A 21,834-nucleotide genomic window follows, 5' to 3' on the forward strand; every position below is an offset into this window, starting at 1 on the left:
ATAGTGGTGAAGTCCAACTGTCTCTCAAGATGTCATTCAAATCTTTGCATGTGTTACTGACAGCATTTTGCATGTAACACGTGCTGGTGCCATTTACTCTCCATGTCGGTCCAAGTGATGCAAAAAATGCTTTGGACTTCGCTTCTTTTTTTGTTTAACCCATGGTGGTGGTGACTGCAATGCATGGAGCCTTTTCTCGGTTATCATGAGACTGATTTGCTGAATCTGAACATATATAATGTTAATACACGCCTTAGAGTCTCATGCAGCTCTTCAGGAGCTCATATGAGGCTTTTTTGCAGAGTCCATAGACTTGAATGGGCTCATCTTGATCTCTTGGGAGTGAGAAGAGCGTTGACCACAGCAGTGCTCCTTAAGCTACTTAACCTAGCCACAGCAGCACATCTGACTGCTGCTCGGATCCCTGCCCCTCGAAGGAGCAAGGTAATAATGGTGGTCAAAAGAAGGCAGAGCTTTTGTATTAACAGGATTTTATAGGCAGCCACAAAATCATCATACTGTGATAGTCTGCTTTTGCACTGGCATTGCATCAGTAGGCAGTGATAATGAAACAACTCCACCGTATCAATATCACAACACAACATCAGAGCATCATATAGCAGTTATTTGGTGACGATTATTTTTATTAAAATGTTTTGGAGTACTCCTGTGTGTGTGTGTAGATATAAAAAATGTGTACTTACCCCAGTAAGCAGCGGCTTACTCAAAGGGACACCGTCAACTTAAAAATCACACTTATGTCTGAAAATGTTACTACCTACTCTTGTTAGGAGTAATCCCTCCCAGGACTATTGTTGAAAGATTAGAGAGAAAATATTTGGGGTTTTTGCAGCTATACTGTGTGCATTTGACAGCATTCTGTGTATAGTTAATTTAATTATTTCCTCTGTAGTCAGTTAGGCCTCAAGTCTGCAATCAGACCTTTGTGGAGAGCTGCATTCACAAGCTCAGGTGTCTCTACTGACATGGATCTGATTGTAAGGTCAGGGCCATTGTCTGTTTCCCCTATGGTTTGTGTGGGTCTTTCATACAGTGATAGGGGAGAAAGACATTTTAAAAAAAAATCTGATTGTAAAACCACAAAAATTGGCAGTGAGCTCAGAGGCAGTTGTAGGACCTGAAATTACTTTTAACTTTTTTTAAAACTGACCAGATTTTTCTTCCAAGCATGGAACACTGGAGATCAGCAAAATGTATTTTAGATGTATTTTCACTACCCTTTTTGACTTCTTGTGTGAGGGCATACAGGTTATTTCAGTAATTGGTGTAGGTTTATAAATCATATGGTCATTTATCACATGTACCATTTTAATTAATTAATTAATTAATTAATAGTAGTTGATCTATATTATTTTCAAGCAAATCTGTGTTTCCCAGACTAAATGTGCCATAAGAGCTTTGCTGGTTTTCATGAGGGGGAAGCTGGAAAGAAACACATGAAGTTTTTATACCCACCATTGGACTTAAGCGTTGTACTTTTATGCTAAATATATTAATTGCAGCATGGGTGAAAAAAATAGCCTGCCAACCTGATAGCAAAAGTGATGAGAGAGGATAATTTGTTGACACGTTTGATATCTTTGATTTAGCTTGATATAGTATTTAGTAATTATAATGTCTATTTGATGCCAGAGGAAGGAACATCTTTTTGCTTTTATTTTGTCAGCCAGTGACTTTAGAGATTCCATAGACAATACATTACTTCTGTTGTATATTCCCAATATGGGTTTATACAATATGGTTTAAGGGCTTGATCCAGTAAAACAGTTAAGTACTTTAAGTGTTTGAGGACTCCCATTGACTTCAGTAGGCCTAGTCACATGTTTAAGTGCTTTTCTGGATGGGGGTTTTAGGACCTGATCCAGCACCCTCTGATGTTAATGGAAAGATTCCTGTTGACTTCGATGGGCTTTGGATCAGGGCCTGAAAGAGAAACAGGCAAGGGTTTTGTTTTGTTTTGTTTTTTATCCTGCTGTTCAGGGCTTAATCCGGCAAGGTGCTGAGCTCTCTAGCCCTGGTCCAGCAGGGCATTTAAGCACATGTTAACTTGGAATGCTTTGTTGGATCTGGGAGCTCAGCACCTTGCAGGATTAAATCTGAGAATGACAATCCACTTGGGCAAGAAATCAACTCTCATTTACATTTCTTCCAACTTTTTTCCCCTGAAACAGGTATTGCACTTTACCCAGGCAAGGCTCAGCTGCTTAGCTGCAAGCATCATTACTATGATCACATTCCGCCTCTGATAAACCCAGGTCAGCCAGGAGAAATTGAGTGCACCACTCAGAGAATCAACTACACAGATCCTTTTACTAATCAAACCATGGTAATAATTAAAAAGACAAAGGAACAGAGTTCAGCGGATGGGGTTGTTTTGTGCACTGTAGCATTCCAAAGCAGCAGTATATGTTATCCAGGAACTGCTGTGAAATACTTGCTTTCTTTTTTCTTAACTTTTTTTTGAACAATCAGTCCTTAGTTTTAGAAATGTGACAGACATCAATTAGTTTACTTTATTGTGGATGCTCAGATAGCTGAGTGATATGTGTGTCCTAAGAATCTGAATAGAATGGAACGGAATAGATATTTTTGACAGTGCAACTTTTGGTTCATTTCCTATAAAAGTCAAAACTGGCGTGCAACTTTAGATGGTGAGATATGTTCAATTTGTTGAATCCTGCTTTGGCTGAAGGCGGAAGTTTTTCTATGGACTTTCAGTTGGAGCAGGATAGGTCCTTAGATTCCCTTTTTACATATCCCATGTGTGGATGTACATACATATATTGTAATGTCATTTTTACCAAACTTGCTGGAATCTTCATGGGAATTTGATGTCCAACTAAACTGATTAGAATTAGGAAGGCACATTGAATATCAAGTGAACCCGTAGTGGTGATGCTCACTTAAAAAGGAATTGAGTTGTAGTCCACCTTTATTTGCTGCATTTGCAAGAGCAATTTTTGATCATATTTAGATAATTTTTATTTAAAAAACAGGCTGAAATATGCCAGTTTGTTGAGTTTTAAATGGTGGTTCATGTTTAATTTACTCTTTTTAAAGCAGTCTGTGTAAACACCCCTTCATGCCAACCATTTTTCCTCTTCTTTGCTTTTCCCATGGTCTGTCCACTTCTTTCTGGGGAGCTGCCCCCTACCCCTCTTCTTTGTGTTGATATTTATTTCAGAGCAAAGGCTATGTTAGGTTCTATCGTAATGTGTTCTCTCTCTCTCTCTCTGCCTTTGTTATGATTGCCCGTTTCAGTGTGCTAAAATCCTGCATTTTATGCTGCACGTATTAGATACATTTTAAGAATCTTGGTGCTCTTGTATGCTCTGATCTTGCACTTGACTCCACGTTGTCAGACCTCTCTGCCTGTGCGGAGCGTCCCATTGGAGTCAACGGGACTTCTCCTGCAGGCAACAAATTGCAGGATCAGGGATCTATATTGAACATGCTGTCTGGTCTGCAACTTCATGTACAATATTATGTTTTCTCTGCTTAAAGTGGGGTTCTGCTCCCTGACATCACTTTTAAAGCCTGTCAGTCAAGGTTTGTCTATCGTCAGTGTTGGATCTTTAGAATTATATTAATTTGAGATGTTTGGGCTAGATGAGTGACACTCTGTTTTGCAGGGAATCCCCACCTTCTCCTCAGGTAGGCTCTCAAGTCATCCAGGGGCTGCTGGAAGAGGCTTTTGGGATCCAATCTTGCATTCCTTGTGCACACAGAACTCCCAGTGACTTCAAGGCAGGTTGGAGTCAATAGGAGGTGTGATTCCGTAAAGAATGTATGATTGGGCCCTGAAAAGGTACTGGCCTTTATAACATACATCAGTAGTCTGTAGCAGTGGCACAAAACAGTATCATACTTACATAGCCCCTTTCATTCAAATCTCAGAGCATTTTACAAGCGTTAATTGGTTAGCACTTCTTTTACTGATGGAGAAACTGGGGTGTAGAGGCTAAATGTTGCCCCAAGTCACAAAGTGAACCGAACCAGAGTTCCTGGACTCACAATCCACTAGATTGTACCCTCTCACCTTACAGTAATCTTACTGCAATGTCGTGGACCTTTACTACAGTATTTTATGGAACACTGCTCTTCCAGTGGGCCTCCACCTAGGAGATGTCCACTATTTTGAGCCTTGGATGGGAATGTTCCGGGGAGGCTAGCCTCTCCTGTCACACGTGCTGCTGGGACTACACTGGATTTTTAGGGTATTATTTTGGGGAGAGCTGACATGGGTATGGCTCTTTGAACTGGGACTCACACCCGTATTCTCTCTAATTTTTCCCACCCATGTGCGGAATGGATTTTGTTATGTGCACCAATATGGAGGTGATGTGGGACACCTCCATATTGGTGCATATAACAAAATTCATGTGATGGGGGCGGGGCCGACGGGTTCAGAGTGTGGGTGGGGGCTCAGGGCTGGGGCAGAGGGTTGGGGGGTGTTGTGGGATGAGGGCTCTGTCTGGGAGTGCGGGCTCGGGGGTGGGGCTGGGGATGAGGGATTCGGGATGCAGGAGGGGGCTCAGGGCTGGGGCAGAGGGTTGCAGTGCGGGCGGGGTGGGTTCTGGGGTGGGACTGGGGATGAGGGGTTTGGGGTGCAGGCTGCCCCAGGACTGCGGTGGGGAGAGATGACTTCCCCCAGTCCTCTCTTGCCGCAGCAGCTAGGGCCGGGGGAGAGGCGCCTCTCCCTGGCGGCAGCAGCTCCGGCGGGCCTGGTCTGGGCCAAGGGAGGGTCTCCTCTACCCGGCAGCTCTGGTGGGCCTGGGGAGGGGCTTCTTTCCCTGGCAGCTCCGGCGGGGCTAGACCAGGCCAGGTCGAGGGAGTGGCTCCTTTCCCCCAGCCATGGCAAGTCTGGGGCAGAGCAGGTCCATGTTGGGGCCGGTGGGGAGGGGCACCTCTCCCCGCCGTGGCAGGTCAGTGCTGGGGGAGAGGCATCCCTGGGTGGGGCTTAATAGGCAGCTGCGCGGCCGCACAGCTTAGAGGGAACTTACACTCACCACTCCCTGCCCTGCTCCCCCCAGCTTGAAGTGTAGACATACTTCTAGACTAGCCAGGATCACTCTTCAGGTTCCAAGAGCTGAAAAATCATAGATTCACAGATTTTAAGATCAGAAGGGATTATAATCTAATCTGACCTCAGACATAACATAGGCCATAGAACCTCACCCAGTAACTTCTGCATCAAGCGCAATGACTGTAGTGAAACTAGAACTTTTAAAAAGACATCCAATCTTGATTTAAAGACTTCAAATCTCAGGCAGTGTCTACACTGCAAAGTAACAATGTAATCGTAGTATGGGTAGGCATCCCTGAGTTAGCTTTAATCGAGTTAGTTCAGGTAACAAAAGCAGCATATACATGGTGGCCCAGGCTCCAGAGTACGAGCCCTCCAGGGACCCAGGGTACTTATTTGGGTTGCTAGTCCATGCTAGTACATCTACACTGCTGCGTTACCCGTGCTAGCTAAATATAAAGCTAACACGAGTATGCCTCCCTGTGTTATGATCACACCTTCACTTTGTAGTGTGGCTATACCCTTAATCAGCAAGCAGGAATTTAAGTATGCCCTGGCATTCTCACTGGACATCTTAATTGATGTGTACTTATCCCAGACATGAAAATCCCCATGTATACTAGGTTTCTGCCATACATTAGTGACAGGTGGCAAGTTCAGTGACAGGAAATGAGGATTCTTTTACTTTTTTCATAGTTCTATCAATAACTCTCTCTCTTTCTCTGTGCTTCTAGAAACATGCTTTGATTGTCCAAGGACCTCGAGATGTGAAGAAAAGGGAACTGGTGTTTTTGCAGTTCCATTTAAATGAAACAGACCAGGATTTCAGTGCAATAAACTATCTTCTGTTCTCTTCTTTCCAGGGCTTCCTCAACAGGTATGCACAGGAATAAAGGGTGTGGCCTAGCAAATATATTGTAAAATGCATATTGTTACTAGTAGAGTGAAAGTAGGGCTTCTTATTTTCCACTTCTGTTTTTACTGATTTTAGGTGTGTGTTTGGGCTAGCTTGGGGCACTTCCATGCTTTGGAAAAATTGGTTTCTAGTCATTAATGTTGGTGACTGAAGAATTTTGAGCTGTGGAAATGGTTTTCAGTGGCAAAAATCACCTCTGATCAATGTTGCCACCACTCATCACTTGCCTTTTGGTCATTCAGTATCTTTGGTGCAGTCTGTGCTGCTGCTCTGGGTGACCTGGAAGTGAATCTCAGCGGGCAGCACAAACGGGAAATACATTTTAAAGAGTGATCATTTTTCTGTTTTTATTTCTGTTGGGGTTTTTAAAATCAATGATTAAAAAGAATCAGTGATGTTTTAGCTGAAAGCTTAAACATAGTTACTCCGGACCCTCGTGTAAGGCTCGACAAAACGACTCACCTGTTTGGGTGGGAGTTTCAAAAGCACTCAGCATCCGACAGACTCTTGCTTCCGTTGAAGTGAATGGTAAAACTCCCACAGTATCTCTGCACTGCAGCTGGGAGCAAGCCGGGCTTGTGCTCGTGGGGCTCACGCTGGCGCTCTAAAAACAGCACTGTGGACATTGCTTTGATGGTGTGGCTCGGGCTCAGAAGACCCCCCTCCCCAGCTTGAGAGCCTAAGCTCCAGCCTGAGCTGCAACATCTACTTAGCTATTTTTAGTGTACTAGCGGGAGACCTCCTAGGAAGAGCCCGCAGGCCCCGTCTCGCTCCCAGTTGCAATGTAGCCATATCCCCATTGACTGTAGTGGGAGCAGAATTAATCCAACACTGAGCATTTTGAAAATCTCACCCTTTTATTGAGCCCCCCTTACCTGACGGGGGAGAGGGGGTATTTTTATTCAGTCTTTGCATTGCGGGTGTTTTTTGGTAACAAATAATTGATTTTTCTGAAAAATTTTCCACAAAGCATTTGTTCTTCACTGAGAAAGGGACAACATTAGCTTTCATAATAAGTACTGATCTTCTGTAATCTTACGTAGTGCTAGAACATCCCAGAAAGTATCAACGTCCAGGTATTTCAAATGTACTATTGCTATTTCAGTACAAGAAAACACTGCTTTGTAGCTTTCAATATAAATTAAGCTTAGCATGAATCATATATTTTACAATCTGCTTTCTTCTTCTAGTTTGTATGTAATATATGTTGCTGCCTTGGTAACTTACAATTAGCTACCGAATAGGGTATCAGAGGGGTAGCTGTGTTAGTCTGTATCCACAAAAACAATGAGGAATCCAGTGGCACCTTAAATATGCATCTGAAGAAGTGGGTTTTTTACCCACAAAAGCTTATGCCCAAATAAATCTGTTAGTCTTTAAGGTGCCACCAGACTCCTCGTTTTTTCTACCATATAGAGTCAGCCAGCCAGTCGTGCAATGCCTGTCTCTTGCTGACAGCGTACAAAGTCTGAATACTGGCATCTCCAGATGCCTGCCCCTTTTGTGCCATATTCAAGCTCTGCAAGGGTCGGTATGTGTCCAAGTAAGTTGGAACTACTTAAAAATGAACAATACAAAGAGTCCCAGTGCACTGCAGGATTTAAGCCCAGTTTACATAATGACATGTATGTCAGACAGCTTATAGGCACAGTAGCTGGGAATTGTGTTTGAGGGAACTCGATTCTACACCCAGGCCCCCAAGCTTGCCATAATTAGGCAGATCAGAGATGACATAATTGCTTAACCAATGGGAAAGGGGGCAAGTTGCACCACACCTAAAGAAGCTGCCTGCTGACCCACCTGGCCCTCAGCACTGGAAGGCACCAGAGCTGCAGAGGTAGAGAAATCAAATGGTTTAAATTGGATCCACATGTAATCGGGTTGATGCAGTGACAGAGCTAATAGGGGGTGAATGCCCCCTCTGCAGCCTTTGGGTGTGTGTGGTGCCTTTTCACATGGGGCTGGTAAGCAAGCCTGCACTGTGCTCCCCTGGCAGCGGTGGCTCCTGTCCTGTGGGGCTGGTTCCAGCTCCCTGCTCCAACGGTTGCAACATGGTGCACAGGGTTGTGTGGCTGCTCACTCAAATTTGGTCCAGCCACCCCTCCATCATGATGGGGCGTGGCTGGGCCAGACCTGGATGGCACTTTGATCCAATGCACCATCGTGCCATGGAGAGCCAGGCCCAGCTCCACACGACAGGAGCCGTCACTGCCGGGTGACTGTGGAGTGGGCTTGCTTCACTCTCCATCTTACCACCATCGACCCATTGCGCCTTCCCTGCCCTGGGTTGCAAAATGTGACTCCGAAGAGTCCATTTGCAGCAGTAAGGCAAGCAGGATTTGGCATAAACTTTGAACAAACTAAGTAAACTTGGCAGCATATGATGGGTTCAGTTAGGGTGAACAGAGCCTTAACACAGTAAGCGTTCTAGCTGAGAGTCTGGGTTTAAATGAATTTTGGGTAATGATCTGCTTTGTAACTTTCAATATAAATTAAGCTTAACATGAATCATTTACTTTATAATTTGCTTTTCTTTTTATTCTAGTTTTTCATGTACTATATATTGCTGCCTTGGTAACCTACAATTAGCTACAGTATTGAGAGCCTTAGAAATGAAGTGGATTGAATAATTGAAGAGTCCAAGCTTGACCATGAAATAAATCTAAAAACCTTATAGATTCATATATGCACTTGGTCAGATTTCCAGTAGATGTCTATTTAAGCACGTATCTTGTTTAAATAATTTCCATACAATTCACTCCCCGCCGTCTAACTACCAAGCTTGCACTCTGATGCAGGAGTCAGCACTGAGATGTTTATAAAACATCTTCTGTTTTACATCTTTATTTGTGTCACTTTATACTGTCTCTTAAAACTCTAGTTATTGGCTTTTGCTCAGTGTTGTTAATAATATTCAGTCACTGTAATGATAGAAAGTGATGCTAGTTCTGATAATGCATTCTTTCTCATCAGTGATATGCACAACAGTTCACATAAAGTAACTCCTATTAAAGACACTGTGCAATATGATGGCTGATGGTTTGTATCCTATAGAATTCCTGCATTCCTATGCTATGGCTGCATTTAGCTTTTGTGTTGCTTTGGAGAATAACTGACTGGCTGCTGTGAAATGTTCTCTGTTCTTAGGGGCTCTTGTCATCTATGGACCTGATCCAAAGCCCATTGAAGACAGTGGAAAGACTCCTATTGACTTGAGTGGGCTTGGATCAGGCCCTACATGATAGCTTTTGGGCAGAAATCCATGGGACAGTGTCAGTCTTTATTATATATTGTGTGTCTGTGCTTAATATTCTACAGCAAACGACATCAGTGAAGGCTGCCGCGGGCCTCTCTTGTGTCTGGAGATTTGTATCCCAAGTCTTGTGGTTAACCAAGCGTAGAGACCTCTGTTGGGCCTGACTGTCTCTAGCTGAATTTAACCAGATGTCAGAATCACTGATTTACTCACTGCTTGCTGTGCTCTTTTGGCCTTTGTAGAATGTATGCTGTTTCTGGAGCCGGAGTAGTTGTTGGTTCTGCCATTTGTGTGTGTGCGCGCACGGGTTTTAAGGTTGCTGCTGTACATGCCAATATTAATTGTAGCGAGGAAAATTAATGAAACGTTTATTTATAAAAAGTGACGCTAGAGAAGAGAATTTTTCTTTCCTTTGTTATTAGTTTAACATCTGGGTTAGAAGGAAGGAAAACAAAACTTCACAGAAAATCTAGACGGTAGGTATCATCTTAGCAAATCGAAAATAAAATGATTTCCTTATCTCTGTAGTGTTGCAAGATGAACAGCAGAATTAAATCATAATTGCCCACTTGGGAATGGAGCCTGTGCTATTCAATGATCTAATTAGAATTCACCACTAGTCCCTAGTGCCTGGATTGCCACACACAGAATTGTACAGATTAGTGAATTACAACACAAAAGGAACAGAGCTTCTAAAAACATGGCGTTCCCAAGTAATTGACTCTATTGTATCTTGTGGCTTGCTGACTTTAAAAGAGACTCTTACACTAGAGCAATAATAAAAGGAATCAACAGAAGTTTGGTTCAATATATTGGCATTTTTGGGCCAGGATCTTGTATCAGGATTTGCTAGTCCAGACCCCGGTGCTCCGCTGAATCCCTTTGATTTCAATGGGACTCAGTAGGGCTCCAGGTTAGATGATCCTAATGCAAGATGCCTTATGTCATGAAATATCCTAATGCCTTAGTCATGAAATATTTTAGGAAGTATCCCATGTGTCTAGTATTTGTGGTCAAAGTTAGTCAGTATCCATCTAGATCACGGGTCGGCAACCTTTCAGAAGTGGTGGGCCGAGTCTTCATTTATTCACTCTGATTTAAGGTTTCGCGTGCCAGTAATACATGTTAACGTTTTTAGAAGGTCTCTTTCTATAAGTCTATAATATATAACTAAACTATTGTATGTAAAGTAAATAAGGTTTTTAAAATGTTTAAGAAGCTTCATTTAAAATTAAATTAAAATGCAGAGCCCCCCGGACCGGTGGCCTGGACCCAGGCAGTGTGAGTGCCACTGAAAATCACACGTGCCATAGGTTGCCTACCCCTGATCTAGATAAACCCATAATAAGCAGGGGTATTATCACGGGAGGTGTTGTCTGGCACTCCAGCCATAACACTGGCAATCGGGAGAGCAATTTTCTGTGCCTCTGGCCCTGGGCAAGCCACACCCTTTTTGTGCTGCAGTTTCCTCATCTGTAAAATTGTAACAATAATTTACGTTACACGGGAGGTTCAGTTAATATTTTTAAAGTGCTTTGAGAGCCTCAGCTGCAGGGTGCGCTAGGAATTGTATTATAGAGCACTTGCAGCAAGTTCAAGGTTTCAAAGCTGTAATATGTAGAAAAGTTTAATTGGCAAAAACTGAAGCCAGTGCTTAAAGTGTGGGAAATAACGCTTCTCACCAGCGGGAGGGGGGTGCTGAGGGGCACACATTTTTCGTATTGCCTGATTGGCTGCTTTCCCCATTTACCTGTCTCATGGGGAAGAGTGTCCAGTCAGGGTTGCTGCAAAACGCAGACAGAGCTCTCTTCCCCCTTCCCTCCAGAATGGACACCATTCGCACAGGAGCAGGACCAGAAAGAGCTCAGCTCAGAGCAGCTCGGCTCCCTCTTTCCCCCTCCTCTGAACAACAGGGATGGGTTGGTTCCTCCGCCCTTTCCCCAGCAGCACTCAGCCAAGGGAGGGTGAAGAGCCCCAGAACTGCTTCTCTCGCCTGGAAGGGGGGAAAAAGGACCCAACTGCAGGGCTTCTCCCCCTTTCTCTTCTCTCTTCCCCCCCCCGCCTGGGAGAGTGTGATAAAGAAATCCAGGAACCGTAGGCGAAGCAGAGGTGGTGGCAGAATTAATTTGGGGGGTGGGATGGGCAGATGTGGGGATGTCAGACTCCTCCCATACTTTTCTATCCACTTCAACCACTGACTGAAGCAATGACAGAGCGGACTTTTCAGCAAATCTACCATAGGAGAGTCAAAAGGAAATTAGTCAGTTTAAATTATGTATTTAAAATGCAACAAAATTTTACCTACCTCACTAAATACAGGTTAAAAGTGAATTGAAAACCCTAATTTTCTCTTCATTTTTATGTAATTTGGAGCAATCTCTCTCTCTCTTCCCCCCCCCCCCCCCCCCCAGCTTGGTCTAGTTTTTTTGAGTCAGTTTCATTTTCTGATTCTAATGCTCTAGTACAGTGCTACAATGGTCTAGATTGGAAACACATGCAGGAGCATAGCTAAATGCTTTCTCATTGCTACTCCCAAATTCGTTGAATTGAACATTTTAAAAGCCCACAAGTGCTACATCATTTTGGGCCTAACCGATCTATCAGTGTCCCTTCATTCTGAAAAGTTAGGGCTGTAGCATTCAGATTGGTTTCATAACTTACTGCCTAGATTTTCCATTTCCTTGTATGATTTGGCTTGGAAAGTTCTTCCAGGACATTGTAGGTTAGTCATTCCTCAGGCTTGTGATGGGCCTGTTTGCTTGGTAAACTTCTAATGATACATTTTCCGCTGCAAAGTGATAAAGCATTGGCCTGTTCTGGATTTGTCCCCGTGAGCTATGGGTGTGCTGCTCATTACAGTCTCTTACAGCTAACGGAGAATGAGCCATTGTGAGACCCAGTTCCCTTGAATCCTGTTTTGTTTCATTTGCTTTTGCTTTTTGTTTGATGTTTTGCCCATTTCCTTTTTGTGTGGGTTTCTTGCATCCGAAGCTTGGTCCTTTTGTCCGAGTGCCTTAACAAACAGCTGATCTAAATGTTCCTAGAGCCACTAAATGTCCTGGGATTTGATCTTCCAAGGTGGGGGTGAAGATAATCTAGTGCTTTTCTTTTGAGCACTGTTTTCTTTGCCCCTAGTTCTGCTTCTTTCATGTATATAGTGAAATTTGAACGTGGGTTTCTCTTGAACATTTGAGCTTATAACATATCGCCTCCCCTCCCTGGCGGGGTGTCACTTTTGAATGCCCCCTCCCCCCTTCCATGCATAGTCATGTTAAGCCAAAGAAGGGCTGATCAGACACCACAACATAAGGCAGCCCTCACCATGCCTGGTCAGCTGCTGCTCTCCCCAGGCTTAGCTCCACCACACTTTAATCAGAGCTTATGGGTTGGTGAGAAGAGAAACAGGAGCCCAGCTGCTGAGTGTGCAGGGAAAAGCGGCTTGGGCCCAGCAGAGGACACTCAGCAACAGTCCTTGATCGAGAAAGGCAAGTTGGATTGGCCAGGCTCCTGTGCTTTAATGGAGTGCTCAGAGCCTTTAAGGCCAGAAGGGACCATCATGATAATCTAGTCTGACCTCCTGCACATTGCAGGCCACAGAACCTCACTCACCTCTCCTGTAATAGACCCCTAACCTCTGGCTGAGTTACTGAAGTCCTCAAATCATGATTTAAAGACTTCAAGTTACAGAGAATCCACCATTTACACTAGATAGGTCTCTGCCAATCTGACCCAGAAGAAAATTCCTTCCTGACCCCAAATATGGTGATCAGTTAGACCCTGAGCATGTGGGCAAGACACCTAGGAAAGAATTCTCTGTGTTAACTCAGAGCCCTCCCCATCTAGCATCCCATCACCAGCCAGTGGAGATATGTGCTGCTAACAGTCACAGCTCGGCTACATGCCATTGTATGCAGTCGTACCCCTTCATAAACTTATGAAGCTCAGTCTTGAAGCCAGTTAAGTTTTTTGCCCCCACTGCTCCCCTTGGAAAGCTGTTCCAGAACTTCACTCCTCTGATAGTTAGAAACTGTTGTCTAATTTCAAGCCTCAACTTGTTGATAGCCAGGAGGGATAGCTCAGTGGTTTGAGCATTGGCCTGCTAAACCCAGTGTTGTGAGTTCAATCCTTGAGGGGCCATTTAGGGATCTGGGGCAAAAATCTGTCTGGGGATTGGTCCTGCTTTGAGCAGGAGGTTGGACTTAGATGACCTCCTGAGGTCCCTTCCAACCCTGATATTCTATGATCTAGTTTATATTCATTTGTTCCTGTGTACACATTGGCGCTTAACTTAAATAACTCCTCTCCTTCCCTGGTATTTATCCCTCTGATAGATCTATAGAGAGCAATCATATCTCCCCATAGACTTCTTTTGGTTAGGCTAAACTAGCCAAACTCTTTGAATCGTCTCTCAGAAGGTAGGTTTTCCATTCCTCAGATCATCCTAGTAGCCCTTCTCTGCACCTGTTCTCATTGGAATTCATATTTCTTAAACATGAGAGACCAGAATTGCACACAATATTCCAGATGAGGTCTCACCAGTGCTTTGTATAATGGTACTAACACGTCCCTGTCTCTGCTGGAAATACCTTGCCAGAAGCATGCTAGGACTGCATTAGCCTTTTTCACCACTGCATCACATTGGCAGCTGATAGTCATCCTGAGATCAACCAGTATACTCAGGTCTTTCTCCTCCTGTCACTTCCAACTGCTAATTCCCCAATTTATAGCAAAAATTCTTGTTATTAGTCCTTAAGTTCATGATCTTGCACTTTGCACTATTAAATTTCATCCAATTTCTATGGTCATCCAGATTTTCTTGTATGATATTCTGGTCCTCCTCCGTATTGACTATACCTCCCAACTTTGTATCCTCTGCAAATTTTATTAGCACACACCCACCTTGTGCCAAGATCATTAATAAAAATGTTAAATAAGTCTGGTACCAAGTTCGATTACTGCGTAACTCCACTAGTAACCTCCCTCCAGCCCAACAGTTCACCTTTCCTTATGACCCATTGTAGTCTCCCACTTAACCAGTTCTTTATCCACGTTTCAATTCTCATATATCCCCATCTTCTCCAACATAACTAATAATTTCCCATGTGGAACTGTATCAAATGCCTTACTGAAATCTAGGTAGATTAAATCTACTGCATTTCCTTTGTCTAAAAGAATCAGTTATCTTCTCAAAGAGATCAGATTGGTCTGGCACGATCTACCTTTTGTAACACCATGTTGTATTTTATCCCAATTACCATTTACCTCTATGTCCTTGACCACTTTCTCTTTCAGAATTTGTTCTGCTCTCTCTGCTGGTAGTAGTTCACTCACAGAGGTCCTGCTCCTTTGTCTCTCCTCTGAATGATCATAGACGTCCCTAATATCTCCCAGCAGATCTGGTTGTTAGTCACATGGTTCCCATCATGTGACCCAGGTGCACATTCTTTTCACCCCAAGAGGTGAGCTAAATCTGACACAGGTGTGGCTGAGCCCCAACCCTCTTGAATGATTGGGTTACCTTATACCATGCTCTTTAAAAATCAGCTGCCCCTGGTTAGTAAAAATGACCAGCCTGTGCCTTAACAAATCATAACATTAGTGGGGTTCAGCTGCTCATTTCTCATGAAAATGTATTAAAAATGGCTTCAGGGATTGGCGTGAAACAAAAGGGGGCTAGAAGCACAGGCGTATGGAGCCCCCCAAAGAGAGATTTATCTTTGGACCAACTGATGAGAGGTTAATTTCTTGAGCTCTTTACCTTTTTTGACCAGAGGTTGGGTGGAAAACAGGTGCTCTACGCAGAAGAATTAGGCCGCCTTTCCATTCACTGTCAAACAGGTACCAGCAGTTTAAAAAAAGTCAAGCCCATAGTACTAAAAGGTAATCTATTTTGCTACTACGAGTCACTGCAGTTAGGCGGTAATGCCTTCATTTGGGAACAAACAGGTTATGAAAACAACTGCTATTATTGCAAAATGGGAGTTTCATTTTAAAATCAGGCCTTCAGTATATATTCCAGGAACAAACAGAATGTGAGTTTCACAAGTTAAGGTAACTAAGTGACAACACCATACTTATCCTATCACATCACCAGAAAATCCAAGAACTTAAAAGCAAGGAAATGAGAAGTTAAAGACAACAATGTACAGACATAAAACACATTCTTATCGAGTACACAGAATGCACTGCAAGCATATGCGAGGAACCTCTCAGCATATACAGAACCTAGCCTGAGAAGGGGGACTCTGGTTCTGAGTGAGGTTTCTAGGGGCTGCTGTAATATAGGTTAATAATTGAGTGGAGGCTTGATTGTTGAGCGTCCTGGAGGTATTTTACCAAGAAGGATTGACAAGCAATGTCATTCAGAGAGGAAGGCTGGCCTACTGGTTAGGGCCATAGCTGGGACTTGGGGGACCTGGCTTCAAGTTCTAGCTTCACCCAGAATTTCTTCTGTGCCTCAGTTCCCAGTCTGTAAATTGGGGATAATAGCACTTCCCTACCTCACAGGAGTGTTGTGAGGGGAAAATACATTGCAGATTGGATCAAAACAGGTGTGTAATACAGATAAAAAAATGAAAATCCTAACACAAGTTATGTTTTAGGAGCTCTGTATCTGGAGTCCAAACAAGCAAATCCCAGTTAAAAGTAACTCCAACGCATTTTAAAAGACCTTCAATTTTTGCAATTTGAGCATCCTGAAGTAGTAAAACATTGGTCCAAATTAGTTCAGAGAAGTAACACTATTCCTTGCCCCCCAGTCCAGATAAAACAGAATTCATGAAAGACTGCGAAAGCTCATACTCCAGCTGGAAGTTCTCTGGTGGTTTTCGAACCTGGGTCAAAATGTCCTTGGTGAAAACCAAAGAAGAAGATGGGCGTGAGACTGTGGAGTTCAAACAGGAGGTACGTAGTCTTCTGTAAGGGTTTTCTGAATGTGGCAGACCTTAGCTGATTGTCATGCTGCGAGAATCATTCAATACATACGGTGCAGCAATAGTAACCTTGTCTAATAGAGCTGCTCCTCAAAGCAAAAGGCAGCATGGCTTTGAAGAAGCTTGCTGTGATGCATAGTGACCGATATGACTGACTTTCATGTTTCATTGCTCTTATTCCAGCTCTCCAGCAAGCAGTTTCAAAGTTGCTTTCCCACATTTCATAAAAGCATAACACAGCACAGGGTTTATATTGCCCTTATGGCTTTATTGTTGTAGCCTGGAAAAACTTGACTGGACAGAGAAGCCAGGAAGCTGATTGTCCTTGTTTATGTTACACTGGTGAGACTAGACCTAGAATATCAGAGTAAGGAGCTGGAGCGATTGACTTGTTAGAAAATATTAATAAACATTAGTTTAAGGCTGGGACTTTCAAAAGGAGCCTAAGCTACAACGAGCACCTACAAATAGTTTCAAGAGTGAGAGGAATTGTCTAGATTTGTCCTAGGGATGGAAGTCAGTGTAATGGAAAAGGAAAATTGAGGCTGAAATTTAAGAACCAGTTCTTAAAAAGATCATCAAATAAACTGTAGAATAGATGAAGGAAATTAAGGAAGCTTGGGTCATTTAGAAGTAGAATAGATAGTGCACTTCAGAAAACATGGAAGTGAACACCAGTTCAGTGGTGGAAGATGACTACCTATGTAGTTATTTTCATCTCTACCTATGGAATGGTTTTACCCTGAATTTCTCGCAGCACGACGACACTGAAAGAGCAGAGTAATAATAAAGAGATGGTCTACACTAGATAATTAGGTTGGTTTAACTACATCCCTCAGGGATGTGAAAAACTCACACTTGTTAAACTGACCTAAGTCCCCTGGAGGCAGCGCTAGGTCCATGGAGGATTGTTCTGCTGATGTAATTACCGCCTCTTGGGGAGGTGGATTACCTACGCCGATGTCTGTGTAGGTAGTTCCAGCGCTGCAGCGCTGGCTGTGCTGCTGTAACGTTTTAAATGTAGACAAGCCCTAACTTGTCTCACTCCCCGTGTTGTTTGGAAGGAGGCATCTGCAAAATCAATAGAACTGTAACTGCCTTGTATGAAACAATTGATTTGGAGAAGGGCAGCTGTGACTAGCAGGTGAAACATTTCTTTGCTAAGAGCAGCAGAATATAGCCATCTGTTTTTAGAAAAGCATGTGTTTGTTAACCTGTCGCACAGTTGGAAAGAGAAATGCTCATTATAACATGCTGTTTTGCCCTTTGAAGGGCATGTCTTCCAGTTCTCACCCATAGTTCCCTAAGTGCAGAAGCAGCATGGGGGCAATTGCAAAGCAGTGATGTCAGGAGGTGCCCCATAGGGTATTCCGAGGGGAGAGGAATTCTGAAATGATACAGTCAGAATATAGTAACAGTTTAAAAAACAAAAACAAAAAAGTTGAGCAATAGCCCTGTAAACAGGGGATAAAACTCAGAGTTAACCAGAAAAGTCATTTTAGAAAGCAATGAAATACATAGAAGCAAATCAGGGGTTCATAGGGATAGATGGCGTGAGTGTTGATGACTAAACTGAGCTTCCAAGAGAGAGATCCGTATATTGGAGGATGAGTTAAGTTTATTTTTCTTAAGAATCTGGCTATGAGGTAATGAGAAACAAGACTTTTCCTCTCCTTATTGAGATTTAAAACAGTTTAGATGGGTGCAAATTAGACCTTGCTACAATTTATATTGAGATTCTAGAGAAATCCTGGTATTAAATAAATCAAGTGTGATCTATTCATTCAGTAATGGTATTTGTCCTTGATTGAGAGTGATTCTGGATACGTTGGTGCCCTTACTAACAATAGTGCCTGACTCAGGGTGGTTTGATTTAAATCAAGATCTGCCATGAAGCTCTTTTTGCCTGGTAAATCTCCAGAATCTGGTCTTGCAGCATCTTGAATTTCTGCAAGAGAACAAGAACGCCTTTTGGAGGTGGAGTCAATTTTTGACCTTTAATGACCATCCTCTGAGCTGGGATCAAAGCATTCTTTTCCTGTTTGAACCCATGTTCCTCGGAGGGATAGCAAACCCTTGAGGCGGTTTCCACTGATTCCTGGAGTGAGCTTTTTATTAAAATGTCATCTAAATGAGATTTATGCCACTATTCTGAGGGCTGCCATTACAATTATATATTCTTCTATATAGCTTCTTATACCACCCTCATTACTGTAGTATGAGTGTCTAATAATGCATTGAGATGTGATTAACTTCTATCTCCTGTGACTTGTACTGCCCACGCAGTACAGAATGTAGCATTTCAGTTTGGTAATGTTATTTTTATATACATGCTGCTCTGGTGTTAAAGAAGGCAAGGAGAGTGCTTGGAAGTGAGATTTGTGATGGGGGAGTTAATTCCAGTTTCAGACCAGCCTCTGAGAAAGTTTGTGTCTCTTGCATAGGCAAGATTTACCCTTGTGTTCAAAAATGTCATTGTGCCTGAGCAGCGGAGTTGTTGACCACACTCAGCATGGTGGAGCTTTAAGACAAACTTTTAGATATCCTCGGGCCAGGCCACAGACTGAGTCCTTGAGTCAGTATTATATGGGAAGGTAGCGTAAGGAACAAAGGGCAGGTCTGATGTGCTCATGGTAGCCATGTTGTGAGATGGGCAGATGTCTTCATGCCCAAGTATATTGCATTGCTGTAGTCCAGATGAGAGGTAGTCCACGAAGGAGTGTATAGCTAAGGCTAGGTCAGCTGCCATGATGGGGTGGAGTCTCTTGACCGGCTGCAGAGGGTATAAAACATTACTTGTGGATGCTGCTCTGTGAGCATCAGCAAGGAACCCAAGAGCACTCTGAAACTACCGACTAAATGGACTAATTGTGGGCATGTACCTTCAACCAAAGGAAGCTGCAAACTCCTCCAAGAACTTTCCTCTGCCCAGTAGCTTAGCCTCCATCTTGCTCAGGTTCAACCAGATGTTCTCAATCCATCAGTTGATCTGATCCAAACATGGGGTGGCAGTAGTGTAGTCAGACATGGTGAAGGATATATAGAGATGTCTCAGCTGCATAGTGTTAGCACTTACACGTTTTATTTTTGGAAGTCATCCCTTGAGACACTTGAGCTTATGAAGTGCACCAATTGGCAATGAACTCTCCAATAAAAAACCTGTGGGTCTGTGAGAGTAAGAATCCCTCTAGTTCCAAGATGTCATGTAGTTTCTGACCACCTGTGGTAGCAGAACTCTAGCCACTACTATTCATACAAATACAGAGTAGTAAGATTTTTAAGCTCACAAGCACGTGCTTTGAAATGTTTCAAAACCTTGTTTATAAAGATGTTGGAATGTGCATAAGTTAAATAGCTAAGCCATAACTACCCTTGCCCTAGTTTGATGGTAAAAGAAAAATCACCTGCTTTCTGACTTTATCCTTATTGGTTGGATTGGACAGAGTAGTACATTTAGCCTTTCAGGGAGTCATGCCAGGCCAATTGAGCCAGATAATAGGGCAAATCACACAGTTAGTTAGTTTTTGGAACTAGTCCCATCTTCTCTCTTTTTCCTTTCTTCCATATCCTTGACTTAGATTTCTACTGTACTGCTCCTTTCCTGTCATACAAATTTCTTGAATGACAGTAGCTGAGTTGGAAGTACGCTTCTGTAATTGGACAGGAGATTGTAGTGGACTGGAATGAGTAGTTTTCTCTAGCCTGTAGCAAAAATGTATGGTAAACTTTTCTGTGGTTAAACACCTACCTTTTATAACCTGTAAGCCCAGATTATACACTGTGTAGTTTTTAGTAAGGCACAGACTATGCTTATTTGTCACATCCTTGATGTATTTCTGAAGAAAAAATTAAAATACATAGGCTGTTTTATTAAATACCTTGCTGGGAGTAGCTTAGGAATTTTTCATGATTAAAATTCAATCACCTGAATTTGGCTCTAGTATAGTTTTCAAATTTCTAATACATGCTACTGTATTGACCGTAAAAAAAAAATTAATCCTAATAATATATATGATGTCGGGAAGGAATTTTCCTCCAGGGCAGATTGGCAGAGGCCCTGGGGGTTTTTCGCCTTCCTCTGCAGCGTGGGCCCCGGGTCACTTGCAGGAGGATTCTCTGCACCTTGAAGTCTTTAAACCACAATTTGAGGACTTCAGTAGTTCAGACATAGGTTAGGGGTTTGATACAGGAGTCGGTAGGTGAGATTCTGTGGCCTGCATTGTGCAGGAGGTCAGACTAGATGATAATGGTCCCTTCTGACCTTAAAGTCTATGAGTCTATGTACAAACCTGTCTGTCATGAATTAGTAGGTATTTTATGCACATGTCCCATCTCCAAGCCTCCAGCTGAGGCTAAAGTCTTGACAAGTGCTTTCTATTTGCTACTTCAGACACAATGTACAACTCTGATATTTAGCTCTGTTAGCTCTCAAGTTTTTTGTTTTTCCATCTGCTAAGCTCAGCTCACAAAATAAGTGCAAATTACATTGTTATTGCCCCTAGTTGCAGGGAGGGTGGCATAAATTGCGTAAGCTTCAAGGAGTTTTCTAAACATCAATGTCCCATCATCTTCATCGAAATTCAGGTTCCCGCAAACCACCTCTCTTTCAGCAGGCCAGAACAGCTATTCTGTGGTTCGGTATTGCATATTCTACATGTTATGTCAACAGAAGCTTGCGGGTTGCAACAGACCTGTTGCCATCAGTCACTACTTGGTTCAGGAAAAGAAGGTCACCTTATCCACATTAGCTGTTGGGGGCCCCCACTGGGAAGTGATGAAATTCTAATTGAGCTTTTTTGGCTTGGCATTGGGCACTTCACTAAGCATGGCTCTTCCCCCTACAATTTTGTAGTCAATTCTGTAGGTGAGATTCAAGATAAATCTACCTCAATATTTATTCATAGTAAATTTACATCCCAATTTTCAAAGTACCAATATAGATCTAGTCCTTCAGTTAAACCAAAATTGCACACATTTTGGGGGAATCAGGACATGCAGATAAGTCTGGTTTGCCTTTAGCTTTGAAAATGACTAAGGGTAAAGTAGGGTTGCGTTTAATGATAGTGTTTCTTATCTGTTTTGGAACAAACTTAGCCTTTCTTATTGGGGTACCTGGACACTCAAAGATTAAATAGCCACATTTTTTTTAAGGTAAGTAGAAAAGGGGAGGTAGATTAGGTTAAAATTGAAACAGCTATAGGAACTTACCTTTCTACTCATATAATACCTAACAGTTAAACCAGACCACTACTTGCTTCAAGTCATTTAAAAGCCCCATTTTAAAATCAACCTTGTCTGGTAACTCTTCCCTCATTCACTATAATAGCAAGTTGGACTTTTGATGAAAGAGAACGTTAACTATCTTTTTTTTCCCCCCCGCCAGACTAGTGTGGTTAACTACATTGACCAGAGGCATAAGCCGGCAAGTGACCAATTGTTTTTTGTGGTATTTGAATGGAAAGATCCTTTTATACAAAAAGTTCAAGATGTAAGTACACTTTAGTCACTCCTCAGCCTCTTGCATGACTTAATTTAAAACTAAGAGATTCAGCATACAGTGCTCAGAAGAGTTGGAGGAAGGCTGATGTCACTTAGGAGTTCTCAAGCCCATCTTCTGCCTCTCTTTGACTTTGTAATCCCAGTACGTCCTCCTATGGCTGTGCATGCACACAGCTTAAGACAA

The 21,834-nt window shown here is 42.8% G+C and overlaps 1 protein-coding gene across 4 annotated transcripts in view; it reads left to right on the forward strand.

The window, feature by feature from the left end:
* PACC1 (proton activated chloride channel 1) overlaps positions 1-21,834 on the forward strand; it is a 182,231-nt gene that overhangs the window by 141,736 nt on the left and 18,661 nt on the right. For 2 of the 4 annotated variants that reach the window (XR_010600218.1, XM_065590657.1), the window contains exons 11-14: positions 2,193-2,347; positions 5,782-5,924; positions 15,978-16,122; positions 21,535-21,639. Coding sequence is in view for 3 of the 4 variants with exons in the window: in XM_065590657.1 (XP_065446729.1) it covers positions 2,193-2,347; positions 5,782-5,924; positions 15,978-16,122; positions 21,535-21,639 (548 nt within the window). In the remaining variant the exon portion in view is untranslated. Of the gene's footprint in view, positions 1-2,192; positions 2,348-5,781; positions 5,925-9,641; positions 9,696-15,977; positions 16,123-21,534; positions 21,644-21,834 lie in introns of those variants that run through there. The other 2 variants (XM_065590658.1, XM_065590659.1) reach the window with 2 other exon arrangements.

Source organism: Chrysemys picta, chromosome 3 (assembly GCF_011386835.1).
Source record: "Chrysemys picta bellii isolate R12L10 chromosome 3, ASM1138683v2, whole genome shotgun sequence".
In the NCBI taxonomy this organism is placed as follows: domain Eukaryota; kingdom Metazoa; phylum Chordata; order Testudines; family Emydidae; genus Chrysemys; species Chrysemys picta.